The sequence below is a fragment of the Ctenopharyngodon idella genome, chromosome 3 (assembly GCF_019924925.1).
Source record: "Ctenopharyngodon idella isolate HZGC_01 chromosome 3, HZGC01, whole genome shotgun sequence".
Taxonomy (NCBI): Eukaryota; Metazoa; Chordata; class Actinopteri; order Cypriniformes; family Xenocyprididae; genus Ctenopharyngodon; species Ctenopharyngodon idella.
In genome coordinates this window covers 18,591,738-18,618,452 of record NC_067222.1, presented here as the reverse complement: position 1 = coordinate 18,618,452, position 26,715 = coordinate 18,591,738, and the positions used below count along the sequence as shown (strand labels likewise).

The 26,715-nt window shown below is 38.3% G+C and overlaps 2 protein-coding genes across 3 annotated transcripts in view; both read left to right on the top strand.

Annotated features, from left to right (window-relative positions):
• Positions 1 to 819: 819 nt before the first annotated feature.
• On the top strand, positions 820 to 6,399 carry LOC127508143 (E3 ubiquitin-protein ligase TRIM35-like). Its single transcript, XM_051885826.1, has 6 exons — positions 820 to 1,438; positions 1,674 to 1,769; positions 2,004 to 2,234; positions 2,312 to 2,334; positions 2,416 to 2,534; positions 5,334 to 6,399. The coding sequence occupies exons 1-6, from the start codon at positions 1,043 to 1,045 to the stop codon at positions 5,837 to 5,839; spliced, it is 1,371 nt and encodes a 456-aa protein (XP_051741786.1). The 5' UTR covers positions 820 to 1,042; the 3' UTR covers positions 5,840 to 6,399.
• Positions 6,400 to 17,761: 11,362 nt separating this feature from the next.
• LOC127508109 (serine/arginine repetitive matrix protein 2) overlaps positions 17,762 to 26,715 on the top strand; it is a 9,386-nt gene continuing 432 nt past the window's right edge. The window contains exons 1-5 of one of the 2 annotated variants that reach the window (XR_007928702.1): positions 17,762 to 17,944; positions 21,276 to 21,421; positions 21,662 to 21,849; positions 22,044 to 24,746; positions 26,617 to 26,676. Coding sequence is in view for 1 of the 2 variants with exons in the window: in XM_051885758.1 (XP_051741718.1) it covers positions 17,762 to 17,944; positions 21,276 to 21,421; positions 21,662 to 21,849; positions 22,044 to 24,388 (2,862 nt within the window). In the remaining variant the exon portion in view is untranslated. Of the gene's footprint in view, positions 17,945 to 21,275; positions 21,422 to 21,661; positions 21,850 to 22,043; positions 25,038 to 26,616; positions 26,677 to 26,715 lie in introns of those variants that run through there. The other variant, XM_051885758.1, reaches the window with a different exon arrangement.

Here is a 26,715-nt window from a genome sequence, read left to right as displayed (position 1 = left end):
TCCTGAGATCCCTGCCTGTCCTGTTGTGGCCCTAGTGGTCACCCCTAACTTCTCTGTGTTTAATGTTTCAGTTGGTTTGGGGGGGGGGGATTGGTAATGTCATGATCACCAGTTTGGAGTGCCCTGGTTAGCCACTAGAGGGCACCCCGGATTATTGTATCACTCTCAGAACTTCATTTCCTATGACCCTTTGTCCCGGACTCATCTCTTCATTGCACCCAGCTGTCATCATTTATGTTGTTAGTGTCTGTCTATTTATACCCAGTTTGTTTCTATCTGTGTCATCGTGTTTTAGCAATTGTTACATGCAGTTCTGAGCACTCTGTCTTGTTTTGTTTTCTTGCTTTTTGTATGGACTGGATTTATGTTTTTTTTTTTTTTTTTTTTACCCTTTGCCAGGCTGTGACTACGATTTTGGATTTCCCTTAATAAAGCTGCACTTAGATCTTACCCACAAGTCTCAGAGTAACCGTGACACTCTTTCCTTCAGTATTTCTGCTTGTTAAGAGCAGGTGTTCGTCACTAATGCTCAGTCATCACTTGATTAATCACTTAATTATGTAATTAACTTCAACACTGCTTCAGGGGCCGTTTACACAACACCAAGAAAGGGCCTTGAGTGTTTTTATGATCAATATTTGTCATGTTCTTTTTGATCAAATGTTTTCTAGCATTATACTTGATGGAGTGTCAATGCTATTTAATTTTGAATGCATTTTGTTAATATTAACCCTGAAGACATCCTGATAGTGACCTGTTTGAACACACCCATGTGATCATTAACTTCACCCTCTTACAACACTTACCAGGAAGAGACTGACTCATTTCCCCTTCCTGTCAAACTGACTCTCATGTCTCGACAAAAACCATAAAGAATCAGCAATCAGTGGAGAATGAAGAAAAATGCTTTATAGAAGGATTTTTGAAACGTTTGTTTCTAAAAAGACAGCAGATCTTTGTTATTCTTGTGGATATTCATTTTCGAAACCACCATTCAGAAAGTGAAAGTAAAGTTTATATTGCTGGAGCTTAAACAGTGAAAATGGCTTCAGCAGCTGAAGATGATTATATTTGTCCTGTATGTCATGAAATCTTCAAGGCTCCCGTTATTTTATCATGTAGTCACAGTTTCTGTAAAGAGTGTCTTCAACAGTTCTGGAGAATCAAGAAAACTCAGGAGTGTGCTGTCTGCAGGAGAAGATCCTCAAAAGATAAACCTCCATGTAATCTGGCATTAAAAAACTTGTGTGAGTCGTTCCTGAAGGAGAGAAATGAGAGGAGTTCATCAGGATCTGAGGAGATCTGCAGTTTACACAGTGAGAAACTCAAACTCTTCTGTCTGGAGGACAAACAGCCTGTGTGTTTAGTGTGCTTTACTTCACAACAACACGTCAATCACACATTCAGACCCATCAGTGAAGTCGTTTCATCATATAAGGTAAGATAAATGACTCTTGTTTCACATGTAAAGGGACAATTACTCAACCTTCTGTCCCTCTAGTGATGTCCCTGCTCCCTAAAACAGAAACCATGTTACTTAGTTACTTGTTATGGAAAGTAATGTGTTATGTTACGCAAATACATTCAAATATGTTTCCACATCATTATATGATCATATCACTGTCTTCTCTTCACTATAATCTGGTGTTTTATGTGTTTTTGTTCAATTCTAGGAGGAGCTCAATACAGCACTGAAGTCCTTACAGAAGAAACTTCAACACAATGAAGAAATGAAAGGAGAGTTTGAGAAAACAGTTCAACACATCAAGGTGAGGAAACAGAATCAGAGTCATTTTCATCACAGCTGTAGGATCACTATATACAGTTATGATCTGATATATTTAATATAATGGATTCCAGTTTATTATTTCTGTAAATGACGAGCATCAATCTGCTTCTGGATCCGTTATATGTCAGTATCTGAGTTTATCTCTGGTATTAATGATGTGAAGTGTTGATGTGTGTCGATTGAGATGATTGAAGTGAATGTGATTTGATTTCAGTCTCAAGCTGAGCACACAGAGCGTCAGATTAAACAGCAGTTTGAGAAGCTTCATCAGTTTCTCAGAGATGAAGAAGAAGCTACAATCACTGCACTGAGGGAGGAAGAGGAGCAGAAGAAGCAGATGATGAAGGAGAAGCTGGAGGAGATGAACAGACACATCTCAGCTCTTTCACACACAATCAAAGACATGGAGGAGATGATGAAAGCCAATGACGTCTGCTTTCTGAAGGTCTGATTTCAGATCATTGGTTGATCATTGGTTCATTGATTGAGTTCTTGATAATAAATGGTGTGTTTGTTCTGCAGGAGTTTCCAGTCTCAAAGGAAAGGTGAGTGATCTGCTCCTGTCTCTGGTCTCTCTGGTTCTGATCCAAAGCCACTGCAGTTCTGACTCCTGAATGTTCTTCCAGAGTCCAGAGCTCACAGCCGGATCCACAGATGGCTTCTGGAGCTTTGATTCATGTGCCACGTTACTTGGGCAACCTGCCGTTCAGAGTCTGGAAGAAGATGCAGGACATCGTCCAAAACAGTGAGTCTGACTGAAGAAGATCTGAGCTGGAAATGATGGATGGGTGGAGAGTTAAAGATGCTTCATGATAGATAGATAGATAGATAGAAAGAAAGAATGCAGATTGTGTCAAAGCAGCTTTACAGTTTGGGTTCCTTGCTGCTGTCGCCTTTGGCTGGCTTAGTTAGGGACACTTGATATTCAACAATGTTTTTGATCTGCCTGCATTGACACCATTGTATGAGAACTGAACTGAGCTGGACGATGACATCACTGTTTTCTTCAGTGCTGATATATAGATAAATTAATTATTTATTTTCAGTTATCACTGACACAATCTGCATTGTAATAAGCGCTATATAAATAAACGTGACTTGACTTGACTTGACTCGGTAATAGGTAAATAATTTTGGCTGCACAGCAGCTCCTTAAGAAAATGGTGTCATTGTCCAGCTTAAGTAAATTCAGTATTGATTCATTCAGTTGTAAAAATCAATAGTTACTAATTTAGTTAATTTATCCATATATCAGCGTCCAACATGCCAGGTTAAAGAGATGCATTTTTAGTCTAGATTTAAACTGACAGAGTGTGTCTGTTTCCCGAACAATGCTAGGAAGATTGTTCCAGAGTTTAGGTGCCAAATAGGAGAAGGATCTACCACCTGCGGTTGATTTTGATATTCTAGGTATTATCAGCTGGCCTGAATTCTGAGATCGCAATAGACGTGAAGGACTATAATGTGTTAAGAGCTCGCTCAGGTACTGGGGAACTAAACCATTTAGTGCTTTGTAAGTAATTAGCAAGATTTTAAAATCTATACGATGTTTAACAGGAAGCCAATGCAGTGTTGACAGAACTGGGCTAATATGGTCATACTTCCTAGTTCTAGTAAGAACTCTAGCTGCTGCATTTTGTACGAGCTGTAGTTTATTTATCAGGCGAGCAGAACAACCACCCAGTAGAGCGTTACAGTAATCTAGCCTTGAGGTCATGAACGCATGAACTAACTGTTCTGCATTTTTCATTGAGAGCATATGTCGTAGTTTAGATATATTTTTAAGATGGAAGAATGCGGTTTTACAGATGCTAGAAACATCTTCAAATGAAAGATTGGTATCAAAGAGCACACCCAGGTTCCTAACTGACGACGAAGACTTAACAGAGCAGTCATCAAGTGTTAGACAGTATTCTAGGTTATTACGTGAAGAAGTTTTTGGTCCAAAAATTAGAATCTCTGGTTTTTTCTGAATTTAGTAGTAGGAAATTACTGGTCATCCAATTTTTTATATCAGCTATGCATTCCGTTAATTTTGTGAATTGGTAAGTTTCGTCAGGGCGCGAAGAAATATAGAGCTGAGTATCATCAGTGTAACAGTGAAAACTAACGCCATGCTTCCTAATGATATCTCCCAAGGGTAGCATGTACAGAGTGAACAGCAACGGTCCTAGTACTGAGCCTTGCGGTACTCCATATTGAACTTGTGATCGATATGACATCTCTTCGTTTACTACTACAAACTGATAACGGTCAGATAAGTATGATTTGAACCATGACAATGCAATTCCACTAATGCCAACATAATTTTCGAGTCTATTTAAAAGAATGTTGTGATCAATAGTGTCAAATGCAGCACTAAGATCCAGTAACACTAATAGAGAGATACAACCACGATCTGATGATAAGAGCAAATCATTAGTAACTCTAATGAGAGCAGTCTCAGTACTATGGTATGGTCTAAATTCTGACTGGAAATCCTCCTTTCATCTACAGCATAAATCACATCAGATCTAATTGATTTATTGTTATTTTAACTTTCCCAAAGTTTCAGTTTCTCTTGATGGACACAAATGTCTGAATCACACATTTAATGTTTGTAGCTGATGATGAAAATGAGTGTGAAATAACAGCACTGACAGTGATCAGAGGAAAATGTCTGATGTGTTTGATCAACAGGATGAGTGTCATAATAGGTCGTTTGCACATGACGTCACATGGTGGTGTGAAATGCAGATAGAGGGCAGGAAGCGATTTTCTACATACACTGTAAACCTAAACAGTATAACTAACTTATAATGGAAAGTACATTTTACTGAAAAGGTGCCAAAAAGTTTAACTATTATTCTTGAGTTCATGCAACATCTATCAGAGATTTAAGTTAACACTAAATATTTTTTTTAGATTTTACAACTCCACTAAAGTTTAGCATTCAGGGAACTTGAAAAAATAGATTCAACCATGATCAAATATTTTAATGTCAAACATACGCCCTCTAGTGGTGGTTTTTTTTACCAAAATGTGAAGTCACATTTTGGTATATTTTAAGTAAATAGATTTTTTGATATATTTTAAGTAAACTGAACTGTTTCATAGTTTTGAGTTTTATGAACCTATTCCTTTTAATTTAGATTAACTTAAGTTTAACTGAAGTGGCCTGCGGGCCGGCAGTTTGAGACCACTGGTTTAAGGGATTATATCAAAGACTTTATATATTATATAGACATATAATATAGACAATCCCATATTTATATAGACATTCCCAGAAATTATCCCTTAAAGTCTCATACTTGAGGTGTTTTATGCAACCATATGTTGTGATTTTCTGTCTATACCTCTCTTGTAATAGTGTCTAAACCAGTACATTAAGCACTTTCCTCCATCTCATCCATTCTGCTTTTCACTTCCTGCCCTCCATCTGGATTTCACATGTCACCAGGACCATGTGATTGCAAAAAAGCTATTCATAATAATCTGTGTTGGTTCACTCTTGATCATTATATGAACATCAGAATAAAATCATCCGTTGATTGTGTCTCATCAGCTTCTGTCATTCTGGATCCAAACACTGCAAATCCATGGCTCATCCTGTCTGATGATCTGACCAGTGTGAGATACAGCGGGATCAATCAACCTCTTCCTGATAATCCAGAGAGAATTGACCATTATCCCTGTGTTCTGGGTTCAGAGGGGTTTAACTCAGGAACACACTGCTGGGATGTGGAGGTTAAAGAGAGTTCAGAGTGGACTCTTGGAGTAACTACAGCATCAAACCAGAGGAAGGGGTGGGGTTTCTACAACACCGATGTCTGGAGTGTGGAGTATGATGTGGATGGAGAGTGTGAATCATCTATGAATGAATTTTGTGTTAATCAGAAGCTTGATCGTGTAAGAGTGTATCTGCACTATGACGGAGGAACGGTGTCATTCTCTGATCCTGTAACTAACACACATCTACACACATTCACAACCACCTTCACTCACACACTCTTTCCATTCTTCAGTTGTTATGATGGATCTCTGAGGATCTTAGCAGTTAATAGTCAGTAATTGTTACTCCTGTAGGTCTGGATCTTCCTGCTTTCATCATGTTTCCAATATTTAATCCAGATCACATGAGTAACAATGCTGTTGATCTGTATATCAGTACGATTGGGCCGTGATGATCACATGACTGATATCAGCACTACAGCAACACACACACTCTCATATTGCTTTAATACAACAGATCAATAAACAAGAAGTTTTCATTTATGTTCCACTTCACACAATTAGACCGATTGGAGAGCATTTTATTATTCATTTACCTGATTATTTCAGTCAAGTGTGTTACGACCTTGTCTTTTCCTTCGTCACCTGGTGGTGGCATGTCAAATTGGATAATTTATGGGTGGAGAGTATAAATATCTGGCTGATCTACTCAACCGTACTTCCTCTGGTAGAACGTGTTTCTCCAGAGAAGTCATTTGCTCCAACCTGCTTTCATTTTGTTCTTCCCAACCTTTCTTACCCATTGGATTCTTATTTTCTTTTGTTTATTTAATTCCCTAGACATTGTGCTATTTTGTTTGGAACAGATAATTTTGTAATAAACATGGCAATTCAAAGAACTCATTTGTTTGTGTGATCCTCTTTATGTGGCGGTCAAGAACGAGCTGGCCGTGACATAAATTGGGGGCTCGTCCGGGATCCTTTGGAGTAGGAAATGTTGGTGAGTATTTAACTATTTTTGTGAATGGTCACCTTTTTGAATGAGAACTCTGGTTAGGAAGAGTGTATCCAGCTGGGTTGTGTATACAATCCTTCCGACGGAACACTGGTTGTTGTTTTGTTTATTATTTTTCCTTTTTTATTTTTGAGGGTTATTCTGGGTGGAGATATAAATCTCTGTTGGGGGTACGCTTTCGGACTTTCAGTTTGACTGATCGGCACTGAGTTTAGTGTTTAATGCCGCCCCGAGCCTGGTATATCCTTGAAGACTAGATAGGAATTAGTTAGTGATTTATTTCAGGTAGGAGCTGGAGTGTCTCAGTTCATGGAGGTGAACCTATTCAGCAAAACTTGTGAATAATTATTTGTTTTTTAGTGCGCTCTTTTTTTTTTTTTTTCCCGCGAACCTACAACGTGTTTTCGACTTGTGGTAAGTCTTTGAAGTTTTCGTGAATGAGTAGGTTACGTAACGGACTGACGTAGATGAAGCAGTGGCTTATGGGAGGTGTAGTTCTAGTAATCACGAGCGTTCATTTCTGAACTTTTCACATCATAATTATATATAATATCATAATGTTTTTCTTGTATTACATCAAATCAATGAAGCAGTAAATTCTACATTTTCAATGTTTGTTCATTATGAGACTAAATGAATAATTATTTCAGAGGTGAAATCATTTGTTCAAGTAACTGGATGTAAAAGGTTCTTGCTGATCCACAACAATGTTGAATAAATTGTAAATACTTAATATAGAAATACTTGATTCAGCTGTTCATAAATCTGATTCTCAAAAAAAGAAAAAAAAAAAAAAAAAATTATATATATATATATAATAATTTCAGTATCATTTTCATAATGAAAAGTTACATTTTTACAAAAATTATTTATACGTCAAGTTCATTTTATTAAGTACACTGGAAGTTCAAGTATATTTTTAAGTATTCTTTATGTAGTAAGTATACTAATATCAGTGTACTAGCAGGTATATTGATAGTTTACTACTTGTAGCACATTTTTTAGTTTATGAAAGTACTCTTTGAAGTATACTAGCAGTCAACTGAAATATGAATATCTGAAGTCAATTTATTAAAAGAAAAAAACAGACCCTCTGCTTTTAAACACACACACAAAAAAAAAAACATTTTATTTTAGATTCATGCGTTTATTTTTTTTATCAACACTCTAATATGGGTAAGTTTCATTAAAAAAAAGCAACATTTTGAACAAACAGTTGAGAAAGACTGCATCCGGATCAGATTCAGAACAATGATAAAACATAGAGTAGATCGAGTCCATCAACAGTCGTTTCTTCTTCCTGCGTTCAACATTTCATTTAGTAATGTTAGGAAGTTTTGATTTATATGCTGTTTGATGGTCTCGTTATTTTATATGTGCGTCAGCAATGCTTCTGTCACTCGTTTCTGCTTCTTCTTCATCTGTGTTTTGATCTGGAGATTCAGTACTCTTTCAGAAGATGCATAGTAGCGCCCCCTACTGTATAACAGTGAAAACATGGATTTCAATTCTAACCATGGTGGGAAAGAGTAAAGTGGATTTGAAGTAAATTGCTATGTACACTACCAGTGGATTAAACAAAAATTCACATACTCAGAATTAGGAAAATATCTGTTTTCTTTATAAATCAATATTTTCAAACAACATAAATTTATAATACATTATATAAAACAATGTGGAAAAAGCTGAATCAAGAGATTAAACAGAACTACAAGCCAAGTATACTTAGAATGCTTAACTACCTCAATCAACAAGTATAGGCCTAATATACTTAGACCTTTCTGTCAGTGTAATTTTAAGTATATTTCTGAGAAGTACATTAAAAGAAGACAAAGTAAACTTTCTTATTTTTTAGTGCACACTTGAATAAACTTGTTTTTGTGAGGGTTTACTGAATGAGCACTTTACTATTCAATTCAATTCACATTTATTTGTATAGCACTTTTCACGATACATATTGTTTCAAAGCAGCTTTACAGAGAATGCATGTCAACATTACAATTTGGAGAATTAAGTTAGCTAACAATGTAACAATTTAGGCAATTAATTTACAATCACTGTTAGCAATTTAATTGAAGGTAGACGCAATGAGCTCCTGGAAAAATGAATTACAGTGGGTACGGAAAGTATTCAGACCCCTTAAATTTTTTACTCTTTGTTATATTGCAGCCATTTGCTAAAATCATTTAAGTTCATTTTTTTCCTCATTAATGTACGCACAGCACCCCATATTGACAGAAAAACACAGAATTGTTGACATTTTTGCAGATTTATTAAAAAAGAAAAACTGAAATATCACATGGTCCTAAGTATTCAGACCCTTTGCTCAGTATTTAGTAGAAGCACCCTTTTGATCTAATACAGCCATGAGTCTTTTTGGGAAAGATGCAACAAGTTTTTCACACCTGGATTTGGGGATCCTCTGCCATTCCTCCTTGCAGATCCTCTCCAGTTCTGTCAGGTTGGATGGTAAACGTTGGTGGACAGCCATTTTTAGGTCTCTCCAGAGATGCTCAATTGGGTTTAAGTCAGTGCTCTGGCTGGGCCATTCAAGAACAGTCACGGAGTTGCTGTGAAGCCACTCCTTCGTTATTTTAGCTGTGTGCTTAGGGTCATTGTCTTGTTGGAAGGTAAACCTTCGGCCCAGTCTGAGGTCCTGAGCACTCTGGAGAAGGTTTTCGTCCAGGATATCCCTGTACTTGGCCGCATTCATCTTTCCCTCGATTGCAACCAGTCGTCCTGTCCCTGCAGCTGAAAAACACCCCCACAGCATGATGCTGCCACCACCATGCTTCACTGTTGGGACTGTATTGGACAGGTGATGAGCAGTGCCTGGTTTTCTCCACACATACCGCTTAGAATTAAGGCCAAAAAGTTCTATCTTGGTCTCATCAGACCAGAGAATCTTATTTCTCACCATCTTGGAGTCCTCCATGCGGGCTTTCATGTGTCTTGCACTGAGGAGAGGCTTCCGTCGGGCCACTCTGCCATAAAGCCCCGACTGGTGGAGGGCTGCAGTGATGGTTGACTTTCTACAACTTTCTCCCATCTCCCGACTGCATCTCTGGAGCTCAGCCACAGTGATCTTTGGGTTCTTCTTTACCTCTCTCACCAAGGCTCTTCTCCCCCGATAGCTCAGTTTGGCCGGACGGCCAGCTCTAGGAAGGGTTCTGGTCGTCCCAAACGTCTTCCATTTAAGGATTATGGAGGCCACTGTGCTCTTAGGAACCTTAAGTGCAGCAGAATTTTTTTTGTAACCTTGGCCAGATCTGTGCCTTGCCACAATTCTGTCTCTGAGCTCTTCAGGCAGTTCCTTTGACCTCATGATTCTCATTTGCTCTGACATGCACTGTGAGCTGTAAGGTCTTATATAGACAGGTGTGTGGCTTTCCTAATCAAGTCCAATCAGTATAATCAAACACAGCTGAACTCAAATGAAGGTGTAGAACCATCTCAAGGATGATCAGAAGAAATGGACAGCACCTGAGTTAAATATATGAGCGTCACAGCAAAGGGTCTGAATACTTAGGACCATGTGATATTTCAGTTTTTCTTTTTTAATAAATCTGCAAAAATGTCAACAATTCTGTGTTTTTCTGTCAATATGGGGTGCTGTGTGTACATTAATGAGGAAAAAAATGAACTTAAATGATTTTAGCAAATGGCTGCAATATAACAAAGAGTGAAAAATTTAAGGGGGTCTGAATACTTTCCGTACCCACTGTACGTATTAATAATTAGGATATATCGAAATTTGGGAATGTGCATGTTGATCCAGATGTTGCGTCATCTGAAGTCCTCGCAGGAGTTGGCACCGTCTCTTCAAAGGTGTTGGTCATCTGAGGTCTTCTTAAGAGGCTGGATCTAAACTGAAGCTGATTCATTATCAGAAAGGCTATTCCAGAGTTTAGGAGCCAAATGTAAAAACGCTCTCCCTCCTTTAGAGGGCTTAGCTACTTAGTTAGGTACAAACAGAAGTCCAGAGTTTTGTGATCTTAAAGGCGTGAAGGATTGTAGGGCGATAGAAGATCGGTTAAGTACACAGGAGCTAAACCATTTAGAGCCTTATAGGTCATTAGCAGTACTTTATAATCGATACCGAACTTAATATGTAACCAGTGTAGAGATGATAAAATTGGTGTTATATGATCATATTTTCTTGACCTGGTAAGAACTCTAGCAGCTGCATTTTGTACTAATTGTAGCTTGTTCATTGAGGAAGCAGGGCAACCAGCTAGTAATGCATTACAGTAATCTAGTCTAGACATCAGGAAAGCATGAACTAACTTTTCTGTCTGTATTATTTTTTTTAACTGGTTTAATACAATCTAAATCAGTGTTTAGTCAATGTTTTATTCTTTGCTTTGATTGTCATTTTTATTATCCATTTGTTGTTGTTATTTTGATTCTTTATTTTATTCTTTTTAAGTAAAATACTTTGAATTACTATTGTGTTTGAACATGCTATATACTGTAAATAAACTTGTGTTGCCTAAAATCTTGTTTGTCATCACACATTCAGACACATTTGGTTTCTCCTCATTTTTTAAACATTGTATGATATTTTAGTATATTAAGGTTTAATGCCTGATAGTGTATGACAAGTTTTGTTTTTGTTTCAGTTTCTCCATGTGTGAATCAAACAGCTGCTGAAGTGAGCCGATCATCTTTTCATAGAGGCTTATGAATCTGTTGATGTGACAGATTCTGTACAGCATCGGTGGAAGATTTTTTTATTTTATTCCATGACTATCTGACATGTTGAAGTTTCTTTTTAGGGAAAAGTTGTGTAACCTTCTTATAGTTATGTGTTATTAGTATGAAAGTTATTTCACATCAATAAAAAAAGACTATAAAACTATAAAAAAAAAGACTATATTACAATAAAAAAGAGAAACTAATCGCAGATGAATGATCATTTTACACAAAAGGACAAATAATATACATTGGACTGATGTGAAATTCTTTTCCAACATTCATGTTCAATAGATGATGTAATATAAACACAGAGTGAATCTTCAGCTGCTGCCATCAGACTGCCAGAAAAACAAGGAAGTTCATCACTCTAATGTCGACATTAACAAATGAAATAACATTTACATGAAGTATAGTTTAATTAATCAATTAATTAATTGCTGTTTAATTTAATATTTGTACTCTGAAAAAAAGAAAGAAAAAGAACTTGTCATTAAGTGCATTTTATATTGGACTATTTAGTATTTAGTTTGACTAAATTGAAATAACACTCCCCACAGAACAAAAATGAGAATAAACAATTTTGTTTAATTGGTATTTTTGCTTGACACCAGAGTGACTGCTGTGCTGAGTTTGCTTTTCACCAAACATAGCGTTTGGAGTTCAGTCCAAAAAAGTCAGTTTTGGTCTCATCAGAACAACCCGATAACAACGGATCTTAGGACTGGGTCCTTTTCCACTGTGGATCCCCCTATACCAAAACACAGCCGTGCACTTTGTGCAACAGATGTCAAGCCTGAGCCCGCCAAGAGGCCAGCGCCATAGCTGAAGCCTGAGCCCAGTATCGTCCCAGTGCCTGAACCATTCAAGTTTGACCATGTGCATGAGCTGGCAACATCGTCTGTTCCAGAGGGATCACTAGTGATGTATGAGGGGATAGCGTAGAGCCCTGTCCTTTCAGCCAAGGCAGTTATAAGTGCGCTGAACTCAGCAGCTCTAATAGGGTTTGAGTAGATTTGCACCATACAAAGAGTTGTTGATGTCTCTGATGTTCCCGTCCTGCCTCCCACTCTCACTTCTTCTACTTGTTCCGAGTCAGCCAAGAGGGCCATCCCTAAGAAATCTGTCGTGTATCAGCCAGGAAGCCCTTCATCATGGTGCTTGGTGTTTTGTGGATCTGCCTCAGGTTGATGGTTCATCAGCTTGACCCTGGACTGTCGACCCATGTGGTCCTCCTAGAACCTCTGAGGCCATCACTCCACCATGGCTCCTCGCCCCTCAGCTCCACCTGGGACCATCGTCCCTCCAGCTCCGCCTTGGTCAGTTGTTGTTTTGCCATCGCCATGCACTTACAGGCCTTCGTCTATGACTCGTCCCTCCACCCCTTTGGCTCCATTGGGCTCAGTGAAGACAGGGCTCTGTTAATTCTAAATAAGAGCTTCTGTAGACGTCTGATAGAAATAAAGTCAATCTAGTTAGTTATAAGTGAATCTGGTAATGCTGTTTGTTGAGTTTAATCCTCCTCTGCTGAGATCTTGAGAGATTTAATGTCTTATTTATCTTCAGTTGATTTCATCTAAGGCTGTGGCTGAAGTCAATTGTAGATATTTTTCTTTCCTTCAGTGATTCTGCTTGTTAACAGCAGGTGTTCATCACTAATGCCAAGTCATCACTCAATTAATCACTTAATTATCTCATTAACTTCAACACTGCTTTAGCATTACTTTTTTAACATTCTGAATGTGGATTATATAAACAAATACCCAGTTTCACGGACAAGGCTTAAGCTAGTCCCAGACTATAATGTATATTTGAGCTGTTTTAACTGACAGCATATCTTAAAATATGTCAGTGCCATTGTTTTGTTTCAAGATTCACACCAGTTATGTTTTTTCTAAGGCACGTTTATAAAAGCTACTTAAATGTCCGAATTGAACTAAGGCCTAATCCTGCCTTAATCTAAACCCTGTCTATGAAACCAGCAGTGGGTTACACAAAACTACCCAACGCTGTCAAAATAACCCAACAGTCAGAACCCAGCAGTCTGGGTAAAAAAAATTACCCAACCAATTTTAGAGTGTTGTATCATTTCATCTGTCAAACATTTAAGTTTCAGACCATCAAACGAATACAGTTGCAATGCTATCATACTAACAGAGCATTCCCATTGAAATCACTGTGGGCACAGGAGCTTTATTAAGCTATGAAAGCAATGTTGCTTCATGTTTTAGCCCTGGTTGTGCCTGGTTCTTTTGGCAGGACAGTGTAGATGAGTGTAGATCCAGTGTTTGCCATGTTTGTAGAAGGCTAACGTTAGTATTGTCAGTAAGATTGACCAAAAACTACAATAATAATAATAATAATAATAATAATAACCCAGTAAAATGACCCAACTGGCTAAACCCAGTGATTGGGTTAAAATAATAACCCAGATTTTTTATAGTGTATATTTTGTTCTTTTCTTACTCTTGAGAAGAATGATAACTTTACCTGATCTGGTTCTGATCTTATTCCATATTTTAATTTCAGAGATGCCAGAGATAAGCTTCAGTCCAGATGATCCAGTGATCCGGATTCTTCTGATGGGCAGAAACGGTTCTGGGAAAAGCTCATCTGGAAACACTATACTGGGAGAAAAAAAGTTTAAAGTCCAAAAAACGTAAGAAGAAAAATGAAGCTGAAGTTTTTGAGGAAGTAACTCAGATCGGAGAGAATGGTGACAGAATGTGGAAGAAAGTTTCACTGTCAGTAACAAGAGAGAATCACACAGGCAGGAGTATGAAACATGAGGGAACGTTACTGCATGTTATCGTGATTGAAAAATTAACAGCTTTCAGTTGTTTATGTAAATGAGCTATAATAATATTAAATATATTAATTGTGAGCTTGAAACAATTAATTAGCAGAAGTTATCATACCACCACCTGCACGTGACGTCATTAACAGGGTTAATTTAGGGTTAGGTTAAATGCATGGTTGCAAGTTTCTAATTTATTGATTTAATTAAACCTGTTAATTTGCAAACATTATTTTGTTGTGTTCTGTTGACATAATAATGTTGATTATTATATCAACTTAATATTGAGTGTAAATTAAACAAAAAATTAAGTTGTAGTAACTTAATGAAATTGTCTTGAAAACTTTGGAAATTGGGCAGTGGATTTCAAGTTCACAGCATGCTTTGCATAGGACTGAATAAAGAGAATAAATGTTGAAATTAAGTGTTATTTTATGTGTTAATTAGTGAAGGGAAAGACCTGTTAGTGTTTAATGCTGTTATGTTTGACATTTAAAAAGTTTTTGTGGTTACTGAAGAGTAGACGACATGAATGTAGTAAACAATACATTGACCCTATAAGCAATAGCATTTAGCATGTTATGATATAGATTTGTTTCAAACATTCCGACACGCAAAGTGAAGCTGGAAAGAAAGTGAGGCATTGTTTTTCGTTTGATCATGTGCTTCTCTGAAAACAATACGCTCTCTGGCACGGAGCTTCATTAAAAAACTGTGCTGCGAACTCCATACACGCTTTGAAGCTTCAGTGTCACATCAACTCTACCCTTTAACTCTTTATAGTTTGTTGGATGAACACAATTTCAAAGTTACCAAAGCTCAAAATATGGATGCAAACGATTGTGTTAATTTTTTTTGTTGAGTCAACACATTATTTTTTAGCTGATTGAAATTAAAAACAATTTGGAATATCGTTGCCCCAAAAAGGTTGATTCATTGAAATCAATTTAATGCAATGCTGTTGAAATGTTTAGTGCATTAAACTTGAAATGTCATGTTTTTCAACAAATCAAAATAAACCTTTTTAGGCAAAGAGTTTCCATACATTTTTAAGTTCAATCAACTTGTTGGCTGAATTCAGGGTGATTAGGACACTTTTTGCCATTGAATTGACTTGTGTCCCAATCAACCTGAATTCACCCTATAGGCTTACAGTGTTCAGTGATGCATTGTATGGTGGTGTGTTACGTTGTTGTATGGGAAACGTGCCCCCAGCTCAGTTCTCAGCAGTGTCAGTACAGTCAAATCAGTAATATTGTTGAATACTCTTAAAGTTCTCTTCTGGCCAACAAACAAACAATGCATGATTATGATTCAGGCGCCATCACAAGTCAGAATTATATTTGTCATGTTCAGATTAATTAAGAGCATCTACAAATGCTGTAAAATAACACTGCTCTTAAAAAGGCAAGCATTTATTGAGAATATTGAGTAATTAAACAACACATTGATGTGATTTGATGTTTCTGCTGTAGTTTCAGGAGAGTCTCCAGCTGAAGATCCAGATGAGACTGATGTGGTTCCTGAGAGGAAAAACCAGATCAGACTGGTTCTGTTGGGAAAAACTGGATCTGGGAAAAGTGCCACTGGAAACACCATCATCGGCAGAAACGTGTTTGAATCCTCAGCCGGTTCAAAGTCTCAGACCAAACAGTGTCAGTCAGAATCTACAGTGAGGATGGGTAAAGAGATCTCAGTGATTGACACACCTGGACTTTATGGTACTGAACTCAATAATGAGGAGGTTATAAAAGAAATAGTGAAATGCATAACATACACCTCTCCTGGACCACACGCTTTTATTATTGTGATTAAAGTGGATCGATTCACTGAGGAGGAGGAAAACACAGTGGAGAAACTCAAAGAAGTGTTTGGAGAGAAAATAGTCAAACACACCATGATCATCTTCACTCACAAAGATCAGTTAGAGAAAAAAAATAAAAGCACTAAAGACATTCTACAGCACTGTGATCCAGATCTTCAAAAACCAATGACATGTTTGAGGAAACAGAGAAACACATTCAGGAGATTCAGAAAGTCAAACTACATGAGAAAGTGAGGCAGTACAAACTGAAGAACAAACGGGTCACTCGAACAGAATGGAAGATTTACTGGAGTTTAACAGAGGAGTCACGAGATGACAGTCAGGTTGAGAGTATTAATCTAATATGCAAATATGCTTCAACTGTCCATCTGGAGAGAAAATTCACAACAAACCCTGAATTCATTCCTATAGAAGAAATAAAGTCTATAATAATTAGGTTCATGCAGAAACTTGCAAAAGAGAGTATGTGTATAACGCAGTGAGAAAAGTCACTCACTGAAGCACCAGCAACCTTTTTCTTAAAACTTCATCTTGTAAGAATAATTGTTTGAAATCCTATATTGTGTGACCCTGATAGAAGAGAAGTGGATTAGTTATATCTGCATGGGTTCTTTAAGAAAACGGTCAGGTGACTAATAAAACCGTTGTTAAGCTAAGCCCCGCCTCCTGCACCAGATCGGGAAGCCTGATGAAACAGAAATGTTAATTTAAAAGGAAAATAAAAGCTTATTTTTTTATTTTTTTTTATTTTTTTTCAATAGTTTTCTACCAATTTGATTTTGTCTTTCTGGTCACTGGACACGCTTTCAAAATTTGTTTTGCTGTTTTGTCTCATTTCATTGCTGAATAACGACAATTGTGTTAATGGATCCATGTTTTTTGTGAGTGTGTTTTAATCAATGTCAAATTGAGTTAAATGCTGGTTTAAATGAACTGAATTTAGTTGATATGTTGTTTATTTAATGTCTAAGTTGAAAGAGAAGGGTAATATTTGAGCTAAAGCCCAGTATAGGTAATTTGTTTATAAAGGTACACATGTGTAATATGTAGTATTTTCATGTTTCTATTTTTTGTTAACTTTGTGTATATTGTTTCATTGGTGAATTATCTATTTTGCAGAAAGGACTTTTGATTGATTAAAAAGGATAAAACATTGTGTCACTTCATGGACTTTTATTTTATATTTCTTGTGTCTTGATGATTCTGGTTTCAGTTCTTGTGATTTACTGGCTGCCGGTAAAGTCCATATGCGAGTCTAGTTCAGGCGGAAAAGCATTCTCACCTTTGTTAAGCTTGTGGTGTTCCAGGACAAAAATGACCCGCCTACAAAAAACTGCTTATAAATCTCTTGTTACACGCTATTACCACCAAATATTGGGTTCAATCTTCATGCACCTCAGTGTTTTTAAGTGAATTGGCAAGACTGAACTTCTTCACTCAAACACTGAGGAGCATGAGCTCAGATCAATGAGACCTGTGATCAGCCAGATCCAAAAAGAAACACTAAACCTGTGCTAACTGAAGATGACAAAAACATTGAATTGCTGAGGTGTTGCGTTCATACATTTGAATGCATTTTCTTAAGCAAAGATCTTTCTCATGTGAAGTGAGCAGTATGTGTTGTGAAGGAGTGTGTGTGTGTGTGTGATGTTGTGCAGCAGCTGCGGCGCGTCTCTGATATTTAATACACACAACAGATGGACACACACATGCAGCATCACTGTCTGCTATTGTTTAACTAGCCAATGGGACGAGTGTGTGTGTGAGAGAGAGTTTAGACACGCGGTGTGTTCATCTCAAACTCAATCCACTCTCATCTGCTGCTCAGGTAACATACATTCACTCTCACTGTCTGTCTCTTCATGTGCTTGTTTTCTGCTGTTATGTGCGTGTTTGAATCTTGAATCTCACGATTAAAGATTACCCACGATGCCTCTGGCTGCCGCTGATGAGCCCATCTGCCCGAAGTTCCAGCCCAACATCTTCGACTCCACCCGCTGCCACGACTGCTTACGACAGAAACACCTGCACAACACCTGCAGCGGTGGCGAGCTCGTGCCCGAGCCGCGCGCATCTGCCGCGCACAGTGACGAGAAAGACACCAGCGCCAAGGTGAGACAGACAGACAGACAGAGGGTGTGACTGCATCAGGAAGAACTACACACAGATGCTCAAAGCTGCTGAGCAGAAACTCATGCAATTTACTGCACAACAGTGAAACTCTGCAGGGTGTGTTTGGGTTTCTCACAGTATCGTCTATAATAAGGACAGATGCAGTGTGTGATGATGCTGTAATAAGTTAGAGTAATTAATTCAAGTAATAAGGAGAGAGGATGATGCGCACGCACCTTCTCATTAATAATGAATGAAGGCAGATCGTTTTCTTCTCTCTGGCACCAGAGTAACACAATACATTCACAGAGAGACGTTAACTGCTAAAACCAGCTGAAAACTAAAACTGCCTTAACATACTGACAGAAACATATTAATAACCTTAAAAAGGAAAATATTTGAGTAGCTTTAGTCTAACAAATTTGTGTAGAGTCTTGTGAATGGGCAGCAGGCCATTGCTATCGGGTTGCTAAAGTGATCTGAGTGGTGTTTACCAGGTTGCTAGGGTGTTTTGGGTATTTGCTAGGTTCTGTTGGATTGTTGCTTAGGTCAGTGTTCACTTTTGGTGTGAATGGACCTTTACATTTGCCAAAAACTTTTTTTTTCTTAAAAACAAACAAACAAACAAGCAAGCCCAGCCCAGGTGAGAAAGAGTAACATAACAGTTACTTTCTATAAAAAGTAACTACATAACACAATTCATTACTTTTTAGGGAGTAACGCAATATTGTAACGCATTACTTTCTATAATAAGTAACTAAGTAATGCAATAAGTTACTTTTTAGGGAGTAACACAATATTGTAACACATTACTTTCTATAATAAGTAACTAAGTAATGCAATAAGTTACTTTTTAGGGAGTAACACAATATTGTAACGCATTACATTCTATAATAAGTAACTAAGTAATGCAATTAGTTACTTTTTAGGGAGTAACACAATATTGTAACACATTACTAAGTAATGCAATAAGTTACTTTTTAGGGAGTAACACAATATTGTAACGCATTACTTTCGATAATAAGTAACTAAGTAATGCAAAAAGTTACTTTTTAGGGAGTAACACAATATTGTAACACATTACTTTCTATAATAAGTAAATAAGTAATGCAATTAGTTACTTTTTAGGGAGTGACACAATATTGTAACGCATTACTTTCTATAATAAGTAAATAAGTAATGCAATTAGTTACTTTTTAGGGAGTAACAATATTGTAACACATTACTTTTTTATAATAAGTAACTAAGTAATGCAATAAGTTACTTTTTAGGGAGTAACAATATTGTAACACATTACTTTCTATAATAAGTAACTAAGTAATGCAAAAAGTTACTTTTTATGGAGTAACACAATATTGTAACACATTACTTTCTATAATAAGCAACTAAGTAATGCAAAAAGTTACTTTTTAGGGAGTAACACAATATTGTAACACATTACATTCTATAATAAGTAACTAAGTAATGCAATTAGTTACTTTTTAGGGAGTAACACAATATTGTAACACATTACTTTCTATAATAAGTAACTAAGTAATGCAATAAGTTACTTTTTAGGGAGTAACACAATATTGTAACACATTACTTTCGATAATAAGTAACTAAGTAATGCAATTAGTTACTTTTTAGGGAGTAACACAATATTGTAACACATTACTTTCTATAATAAGTAAGTAATGCGATTAGTTACTTTTTAGGGAGTAACACAATATTGTAACACATTACTTTCTATAATAAGTAAGTAATGCGATTAGTTACTTTTTAGGGAGTAACACAATATTGTAAAGCATTACTTTCTATAATAAGTAACTAAGTAATGCAATAAGTTACTTTTTAGGGAGTAACACAATATTGTAACACATTACTTTCGATAATAAGTAAATAAGTAATGCAATTAGTTACTTTTTAGGGAGTAACACAATATTGTAACGCATTACTTTCTATAATAAGTAACTAAGTAATGCAATTAGTTACTTTTTAGGGAGTAACACAATATTGTAAAGCATTACTTTCTATAATAAGTAAGTAATGCGATTAGTTACTTTTTAGGGAGTAACACAATATTGTAACGCATTACTTTCGATAATAAGTAACTAAGTAATGCAATTAGTAACTTTTTTAGGGAGTAACACAATATTGTAACATTACTTTCTATAAAAAGTAACCAGGGAGTAACACAATATTGTAATGTTACTTCTATAAAAAGTAACTAATGCAATTAGTTACTTTTTTGGGGAGTAACGCAATATTATAACGCATTATTTTTTAAAAGTAACTTTCCCCAACGATGGGCAAGGTGTTCTGGGTAAATGCTACATTCTACTGGGTGGTTTCTAGGGTGTTTTGGGTAATTAAGTTCTTTTGGGTGGTTGCTAGGTGCTATTGTTTGGTTGCTAACATGTTAATTGTTAGGTTCTATTGGGTGGTTGCTAAGGTGTTTTGGGTAATAGCTAGGTTCTGTCAGGTGGTTGCTAATGTGTTAATTGTTAGGTTCTACTGGGTGGTTGCTAAGGTGTTTTGGGTAATAGCTAGGTTCTATTGGGTGGTTACTAGGGTGTTTTGGGTGGTTGCCAGGGTGTTCTGTGTGGTTGCTAGGTGTTTTCTTCCTTTCTGGCATGAAAACAGTCCCACACCCTCTTCTGGTCTGTAGATTTGACTTGAGTTCCTCCTTCAATGTGTATCTGTAGGATTTTTTTTTTTCATGCTCAAATTTAAAACTTAGTACTAGAGGTTTCAGCACAGCACTATCAGCTCTAGTGATGACTGATCTAACATTACTAATGAAGCTCACTTTGATCCACTAGAACTGTAAAATAGTTAGATAAAAATGAAAAGAGATATGATGTAATCACGTTTATTATCTCAGAAGCGCTTGTTCATCCGTATTTGATGAATACTGATATTTCAGCTGCCGATTCTTCACTCATCTAAAATAATGATGAGCAGAAAAGCCACAAACCAGACCGAGTTACAGCTGTGAAACCCTAAACCAGTACAGTGTGTGTGTGTGTGTGTGTGTGTGTCTGTGATACTGCATGTGAAGTTGCTTCATTTCCTCAGAAATCTCCAGTTAACAGGACTGAAACATGATCTCATCTTAATTTATTAGGAGTAATACATGTCTATCAGTGATAAAGAACTGTGCGATGTCTTCAAAAATTTAAACAACCCCTTACATTACTAATGCAGAAACACTGGTTTAATATAAGATGGATTCACAGTAGATGCAGCATCATTCTGTTCTCATGCCTTAAAGTTCCATGAGAAAATCATAATGTAGCTGTAATGTGCTGCTTTCTGATTGGTTGTGTGTGTTCTGTCCACCAATCAGGAGGACTCAGATGTGCTGTCAGTGGTCAGCAGCTACTGTGATGTCAGCAGAGGGGGGCGGGGCTTTGAGGACAGCTCCCTCTGCATCTTGAGTCCCGACTGTGACCTGTATCTGTGTGACGGAGACGACGACCAAAGCTCGGACAGGTAAGACTGCTAAAGAGCCGTTGCATGTTATTCAGTCTTGAAATTAGATTGGCATGCTGAGTCTATGCTGTTGTTATGTTATTTATCCTGTATTATAAGTAGTTTTAAAACTTTGCATTGCATACTTTGCTCTAAGAATGTGTTTTGGGGACTTTGGGGGATAAAATCCATTTGTACTCTGTAGGTTGTGAGTGTGTTGAGTCCTGGCATCATTCTTTCCAAATACAACTTTCATCCCAGTCAGGGTGACGATTCTGTATACAGCAGCTCTGCCGGTCCAGAGCAATACTCCAGGCTCCTTCATCATCCTTCATCCTACCATAGAATGACCCGCTTGGATCCGCCACCTCACCGGACAAGCCCCCGTGGCTGGACGGAGGTGTCTCAGAGTCGCAGTGATGGTTTTGGGCAGTTCGGTTTTTCTCACGGTGAGGAAAACACCAATATCTAGTTACCAGTTGAGCAGCTTGTGGTGTTGTTCAGATAGTTAGAGTGGCAGTTTGAGGTGTCAGTTGGTGTCGGGTTCCACTGGGCTTTTCCTGAGTGCTGCGTCACGGTGCATGAGTGCAGTGTATCATTTCACATATTAACACAGGTCACGATCTTGTCTCTCTGTCCGCAGGCAGCGTGAAGGAACGGAGGGAACGAGAGAGTGGATATTTCTCTCTGGGAAGGGCTGCCGGTAGCAGAGCTCTCCGTGATCAGAGTCCCCCTGCTCCTTATCGGCATTCTGAAAGAGGGCATCCCCTGCCTAGCAACAAAAGCCCAGAACCCAAAGCCGCCATTCCATTTCGGAACCCAGATCTGGGCCTCCCCTCGGAAAGGAGAACCTCTGAGTTTCAGAATCCCGAGCAGCTCGCAGAAGACTATCCTCCCCAGTATCCTCCAGATCCGCTGGATCTCAGCGTGGAGGTTGAGGCCCTTGCTGGTCCCCGAGCGCTGAGTCCCACCCCTTTCAAACAAGCTGAATCGATCGGTGCCTCCAGTCGAAGAGGTGGACGAAATGCCCACACGTCTCCCTTACGGCAGCCGGGAACGCTCAACTCTTCCCAAAGAGGCTCTGGCCTCTCGCGTTCCTCCTCTCCCTCCCGTAGTACCTCCCCATTCAGACGGGCTGAGTCCAGCTCCTCTCTCAACACGGTCGGCTTTCGGTCTAGCATTGTTTCACGTGGACAAGATCGGGCAACGGTCAGTCCAGCACGAAACAGTTACTCCGGAGGCCTGCAGAAAAACCTCAAATCATTTGTGAGTACTGCAGGCACCGTCAGTAATGTTAGTAAGTCTCTGTCTTACATGGATCTGAGAGGCTCTTTACGGAAACCCGATACCAACAGCTCCTTCATTGGGTCTACAGAAAACCGTGGAAGCTTGTCCCCTTCCAAACGGACTTATGATGGTCCTGCTGTTAGGAAAACTGAAATGAAAAGCCCTTCATACGAGCGTGGTCATGACAGACAGAGTTCCTCCCCCTCAGTGGGCCGCTATGATTCAAGAAACCAGTCCCCTTCCAGACAGAGTTATGATAGTCCTGCTGTTAGGAAAACCGAAACGAAAAGCCCTTCATACGAGCGTGGTCATGACAGACAGAGTTCCTCCCCCTCAGTGGGCCGCTATGATTCAAGAAACCAGTCCCCTTCCAGACAGAGTTATGATAGTCCTGCTGTTAGGAAAACCGAAACGAAAAGCCCTTCATACGAGCGTGGTCATGACAGACAGAGTTCCTCCCCCTCAGTGGGCCGCTATGATTCAAGAAGCCAGTCCCCTTCCAGACGAAGTTATGGTGGTCCTGCTGTTAGGAAAACAGAGACGAAAGGCCCTTTGTATGAGAGCAGTCATGACAGACAGTTTTCTTCCTCCTCCTCAAAGGGCCACTATGATTCAAGAAGCCAGTCCCCTAAAGGGAGACTAGACACAAATGGCTCATCAAGTCAGATTCGGGAGGGTAGACGCAGTGCGTCTCCGGTCAGGAAGGGCTACGGAACGCCCAGCCAATCAGACAGAGGATCTATGTCTAATGGGTGGAGTCATGCCAGAAACAGCCCCTCCCCATCCAGGAAAAGTTATGAAATGCAAAGCCAAACCACTGTGAAGAAACCAGAAGCAAAGAGCTCCCTTCACAGCTACAACCGAGACAGCAGACACTCTTCCCCAATTAGAGGTCGACACCAAAACCCTGGCTCATCATCGCTTCGTAAGTCCGAAATGAGCCAGTCCTCATCAAACCGTGGCCCCAAGAGCCGCAGTCCCTCCCCCTTAAGGTGGGCAAATGACAACCCTAGCCAATCTCTTCCCCGCAAGGCAGAGAGTGGACGTAGTCCCTCTGTGTCTACACTGAGGTGTGACATTGCAGACCACATCCCTCTCAAGAACACTATGAGTGACAGAACTGGCTCCACCTCTTATGTAAGAAACTCCACAAGTAACCAATCACAGCATGATTCAAACCCTTCATCAGGCCGCTGGAGAGGCTCCACCCACTCTCTCAACAGCCAATCAGTCTCACGTAACTCCTCCCCATCACGACACAGTGGTGAGAAGAAACAAATCAGCTCCTTTCCAAAATCTGTCCCTGTTGCTTGGGAAACGCCACAAGACGGAAGCAAGAGGAGCAGCATGAGGCAGGTCCAAGAGGTGCAAAGCTCAATGCCTAACAACCGACGAGCACCGAGCCGACACAGAAGCCCCTCCCCTCCAGTCGAAAGACACACGTCTTCCCAAAGCTCCATGGACTCAGAGTCAAGTCATCTTTCTGCCGGGTCATCGGGTCTTAACCGGGAAGAATATGCCATGATGGCTGACCTTCCCAAGGTCAAAACAGTCTTCCATAGGGAGAGCCCAAGCTACCTGGGGAAGATCGAGAGCTGTCAGAAACGAGAAATTTCCCGCTACAAACCAGCCAGGTGGACAGAAAATGTTCGCTGTTCAACATGCGGTCTTCTCAATATAACACAATGTAAAAAAGAGTAGCAAAGCCAGGGCGTTTTTAGCAATGTTATCATAAATTCAGGATTAAACTGTAAATAATTCATAACACAGCAGTGAGAGCTCAAGGGCAGCTATCAAATTGGACCAAGTTTGAAATAAACTTGCATGTAACGGCCAGAGAATAAGGTTTTGAATCAGATTTCATATGGGTTTAGTCATATCTTCAGATGAGGGTCACACATGGTCACGAGCTAGCGACCCGGGTTAGCTGAATCTGTTTTTGTGTTTTTCTAGTCATTCCCAGAGCAAATCTCCTCACTCGGAATGGGACGAACTAGAGGATGAAAGAGACAGTGGTACACTATCGAGGGCTCACTCGTCCAGCTCCCTACACACACAGGTAAATACACGTCCTGTAACATTCACATGTCAATACTGAATATGATAGGCTAAGAATAAGTGATGTAAACCTATTTCTAATGGCCTGTTCACACCATAGATGATAACTATAATAATAACTATAATGTTTTATTAATTTTAATAATTGTTCTATCTCTACAAAAACAGTCAAGTCTAAACCACAACTATAATGATAATGTCACAGAGGAACAATTTCATTGGAATCACTTTCAGAGCAAATTTTCTGATGCCGATGACTGATAAAAACATTGACAGCCAATCATAATCCATCCTGCTTTAAAGAGATTGAGTATTTAGATACACTTAGATAAACACTTAGATAAACACAATGATATTGTCTGCTGGCGTGTACGTAAATATAGTTATTGTTATGGTTTTCATTATAATTATTGTTACAGATATCATTAGTTAGTTATCATTATAGTTATCATTACAGTTATTGTTATAGTTATCATTACAGTTATGGTTAGTTAGCTTTATAGTTATCGTTATAGTTAGTGTTATTGTTATCATTACAGGTATCGTTATAGTTATTACATTTATCGTTAAATATCTTTATAGTTATTGTTATAGTTATCATTTAGTTGTCATTGTAGTTATCGTTATAGTTATTGTTTTGTTATCAGTACAGTTATCATTAGTTTTCTTTATAGTTATCATTATCATTATTGTCATCCTTACAGTTATTGTTATAGTTACAACATGTTCTCCAACCAATACCTTTCATTTTAATGCATTGTTCCCCTTTATCTGCGTCATATTTTGGGTTTTGCGTAGCTCAACTGGCAGAGCATTGCAATATATAACAATATGCAATCATGTGATCATGCGATCGTGGGTTCGATCTCAGGGAATGCATGTGCTCATGAAGTGTACATTATGCACTATAAATAAGGGTAGGTTTAGGGGTGGGGTGGGTGTAGTCGTTAATAAAAAAATGAGTTTTTCTAAATGGAAATAGGACAAATGGTGTAAAACGCCCACACATTGCATTTAAATGAACACGCATTTTGATTAGTAACGACAGTCATACGTCATTTCATGACGACAGACGTAACACGACACTGTCATTATTTTTACGCCAGCTAGAGGGCGCAGGACTTTAAAACGTAAATATAGGTCGTAATAAGGTGCTTTTTTGAGGTCAGTAATTGTTTTTGAGGTAATTATTGTTACAGATATCGTTAGTTAGTTATCATTATAGTTATCATTGCAGTTATTGTTATAGTTATCATTACAGTTATGGTTAGTTATCTTTATAGTTATTGTTATAGTTATCATTACAGTTGTCGTTATAGTTATTGCAGTTATCGTTAGTTATCTTTGTAGCTACCATTATGGTTATTGTTATTGTCATCATTATAGTTATCGTTATAGTTATTGTTTTGTTATCAGTACAGTTATCATTATCATTATTGTCATCCTTACAGTTGTCAATATAGTTATCATGACAGTTATCGTTATAGTTAGTGTTATTGTTTTCATTACTTTTATCGTTTTAGTTATCATTACAGTTAGTATTATTGTTGTCATTGTAGTTATGTTATCATAATAATTGCCATCGTTGTTATCGTTCTTGGTGTTACAGGCTTAAAAGTGATTTAGGTCAGTAAGAAGTAATACATATATGGATTTTGCACTCATAGTGTACCAGAAACGATATATACCACCCACCCTCGTACTTTCGAATGGTTAAACCCAGCCAGCATGAGCAGGGTGGAGGACTGAGAGTATCTTATCCTCAAAGACATCAAAAACCAAACACTCAGTGTTTACACACACGTCTGCAGAGGTCCAAGAGCATTAACCTGTGTGTATTTCATCCATGTACTAACGCTGGTCTTTGACAGACAGCGAGCAGTCCGGCCGTGGAGCGGATACACCCGTCCAGATCATCAGGACAGAAGCAGGTACAGTCACAGATCCTGTCGGCCTGCAGGAACACTTGA

Excerpts from the sequence above, each read along its gene's own strand:
- LOC127508143 (XM_051885826.1), top strand. The coding sequence starts at position 1,043 with ATGGCTTCAGCAGCTGAAGATGATTATATTTGTCCTGTATGTCATGAA. Across the intron at positions 2,235-2,311 it reads ATGACGTCTGCTTTCTGAAG|GAGTTTCCAGTCTCAAAGGA; the intron begins GTCTGATTTCAG and ends TTTGTTCTGCAG. Across the intron at positions 2,335-2,415 it reads TTTCCAGTCTCAAAGGAAAG|AGTCCAGAGCTCACAGCCGG; the intron begins GTGAGTGATCTG and ends ATGTTCTTCCAG.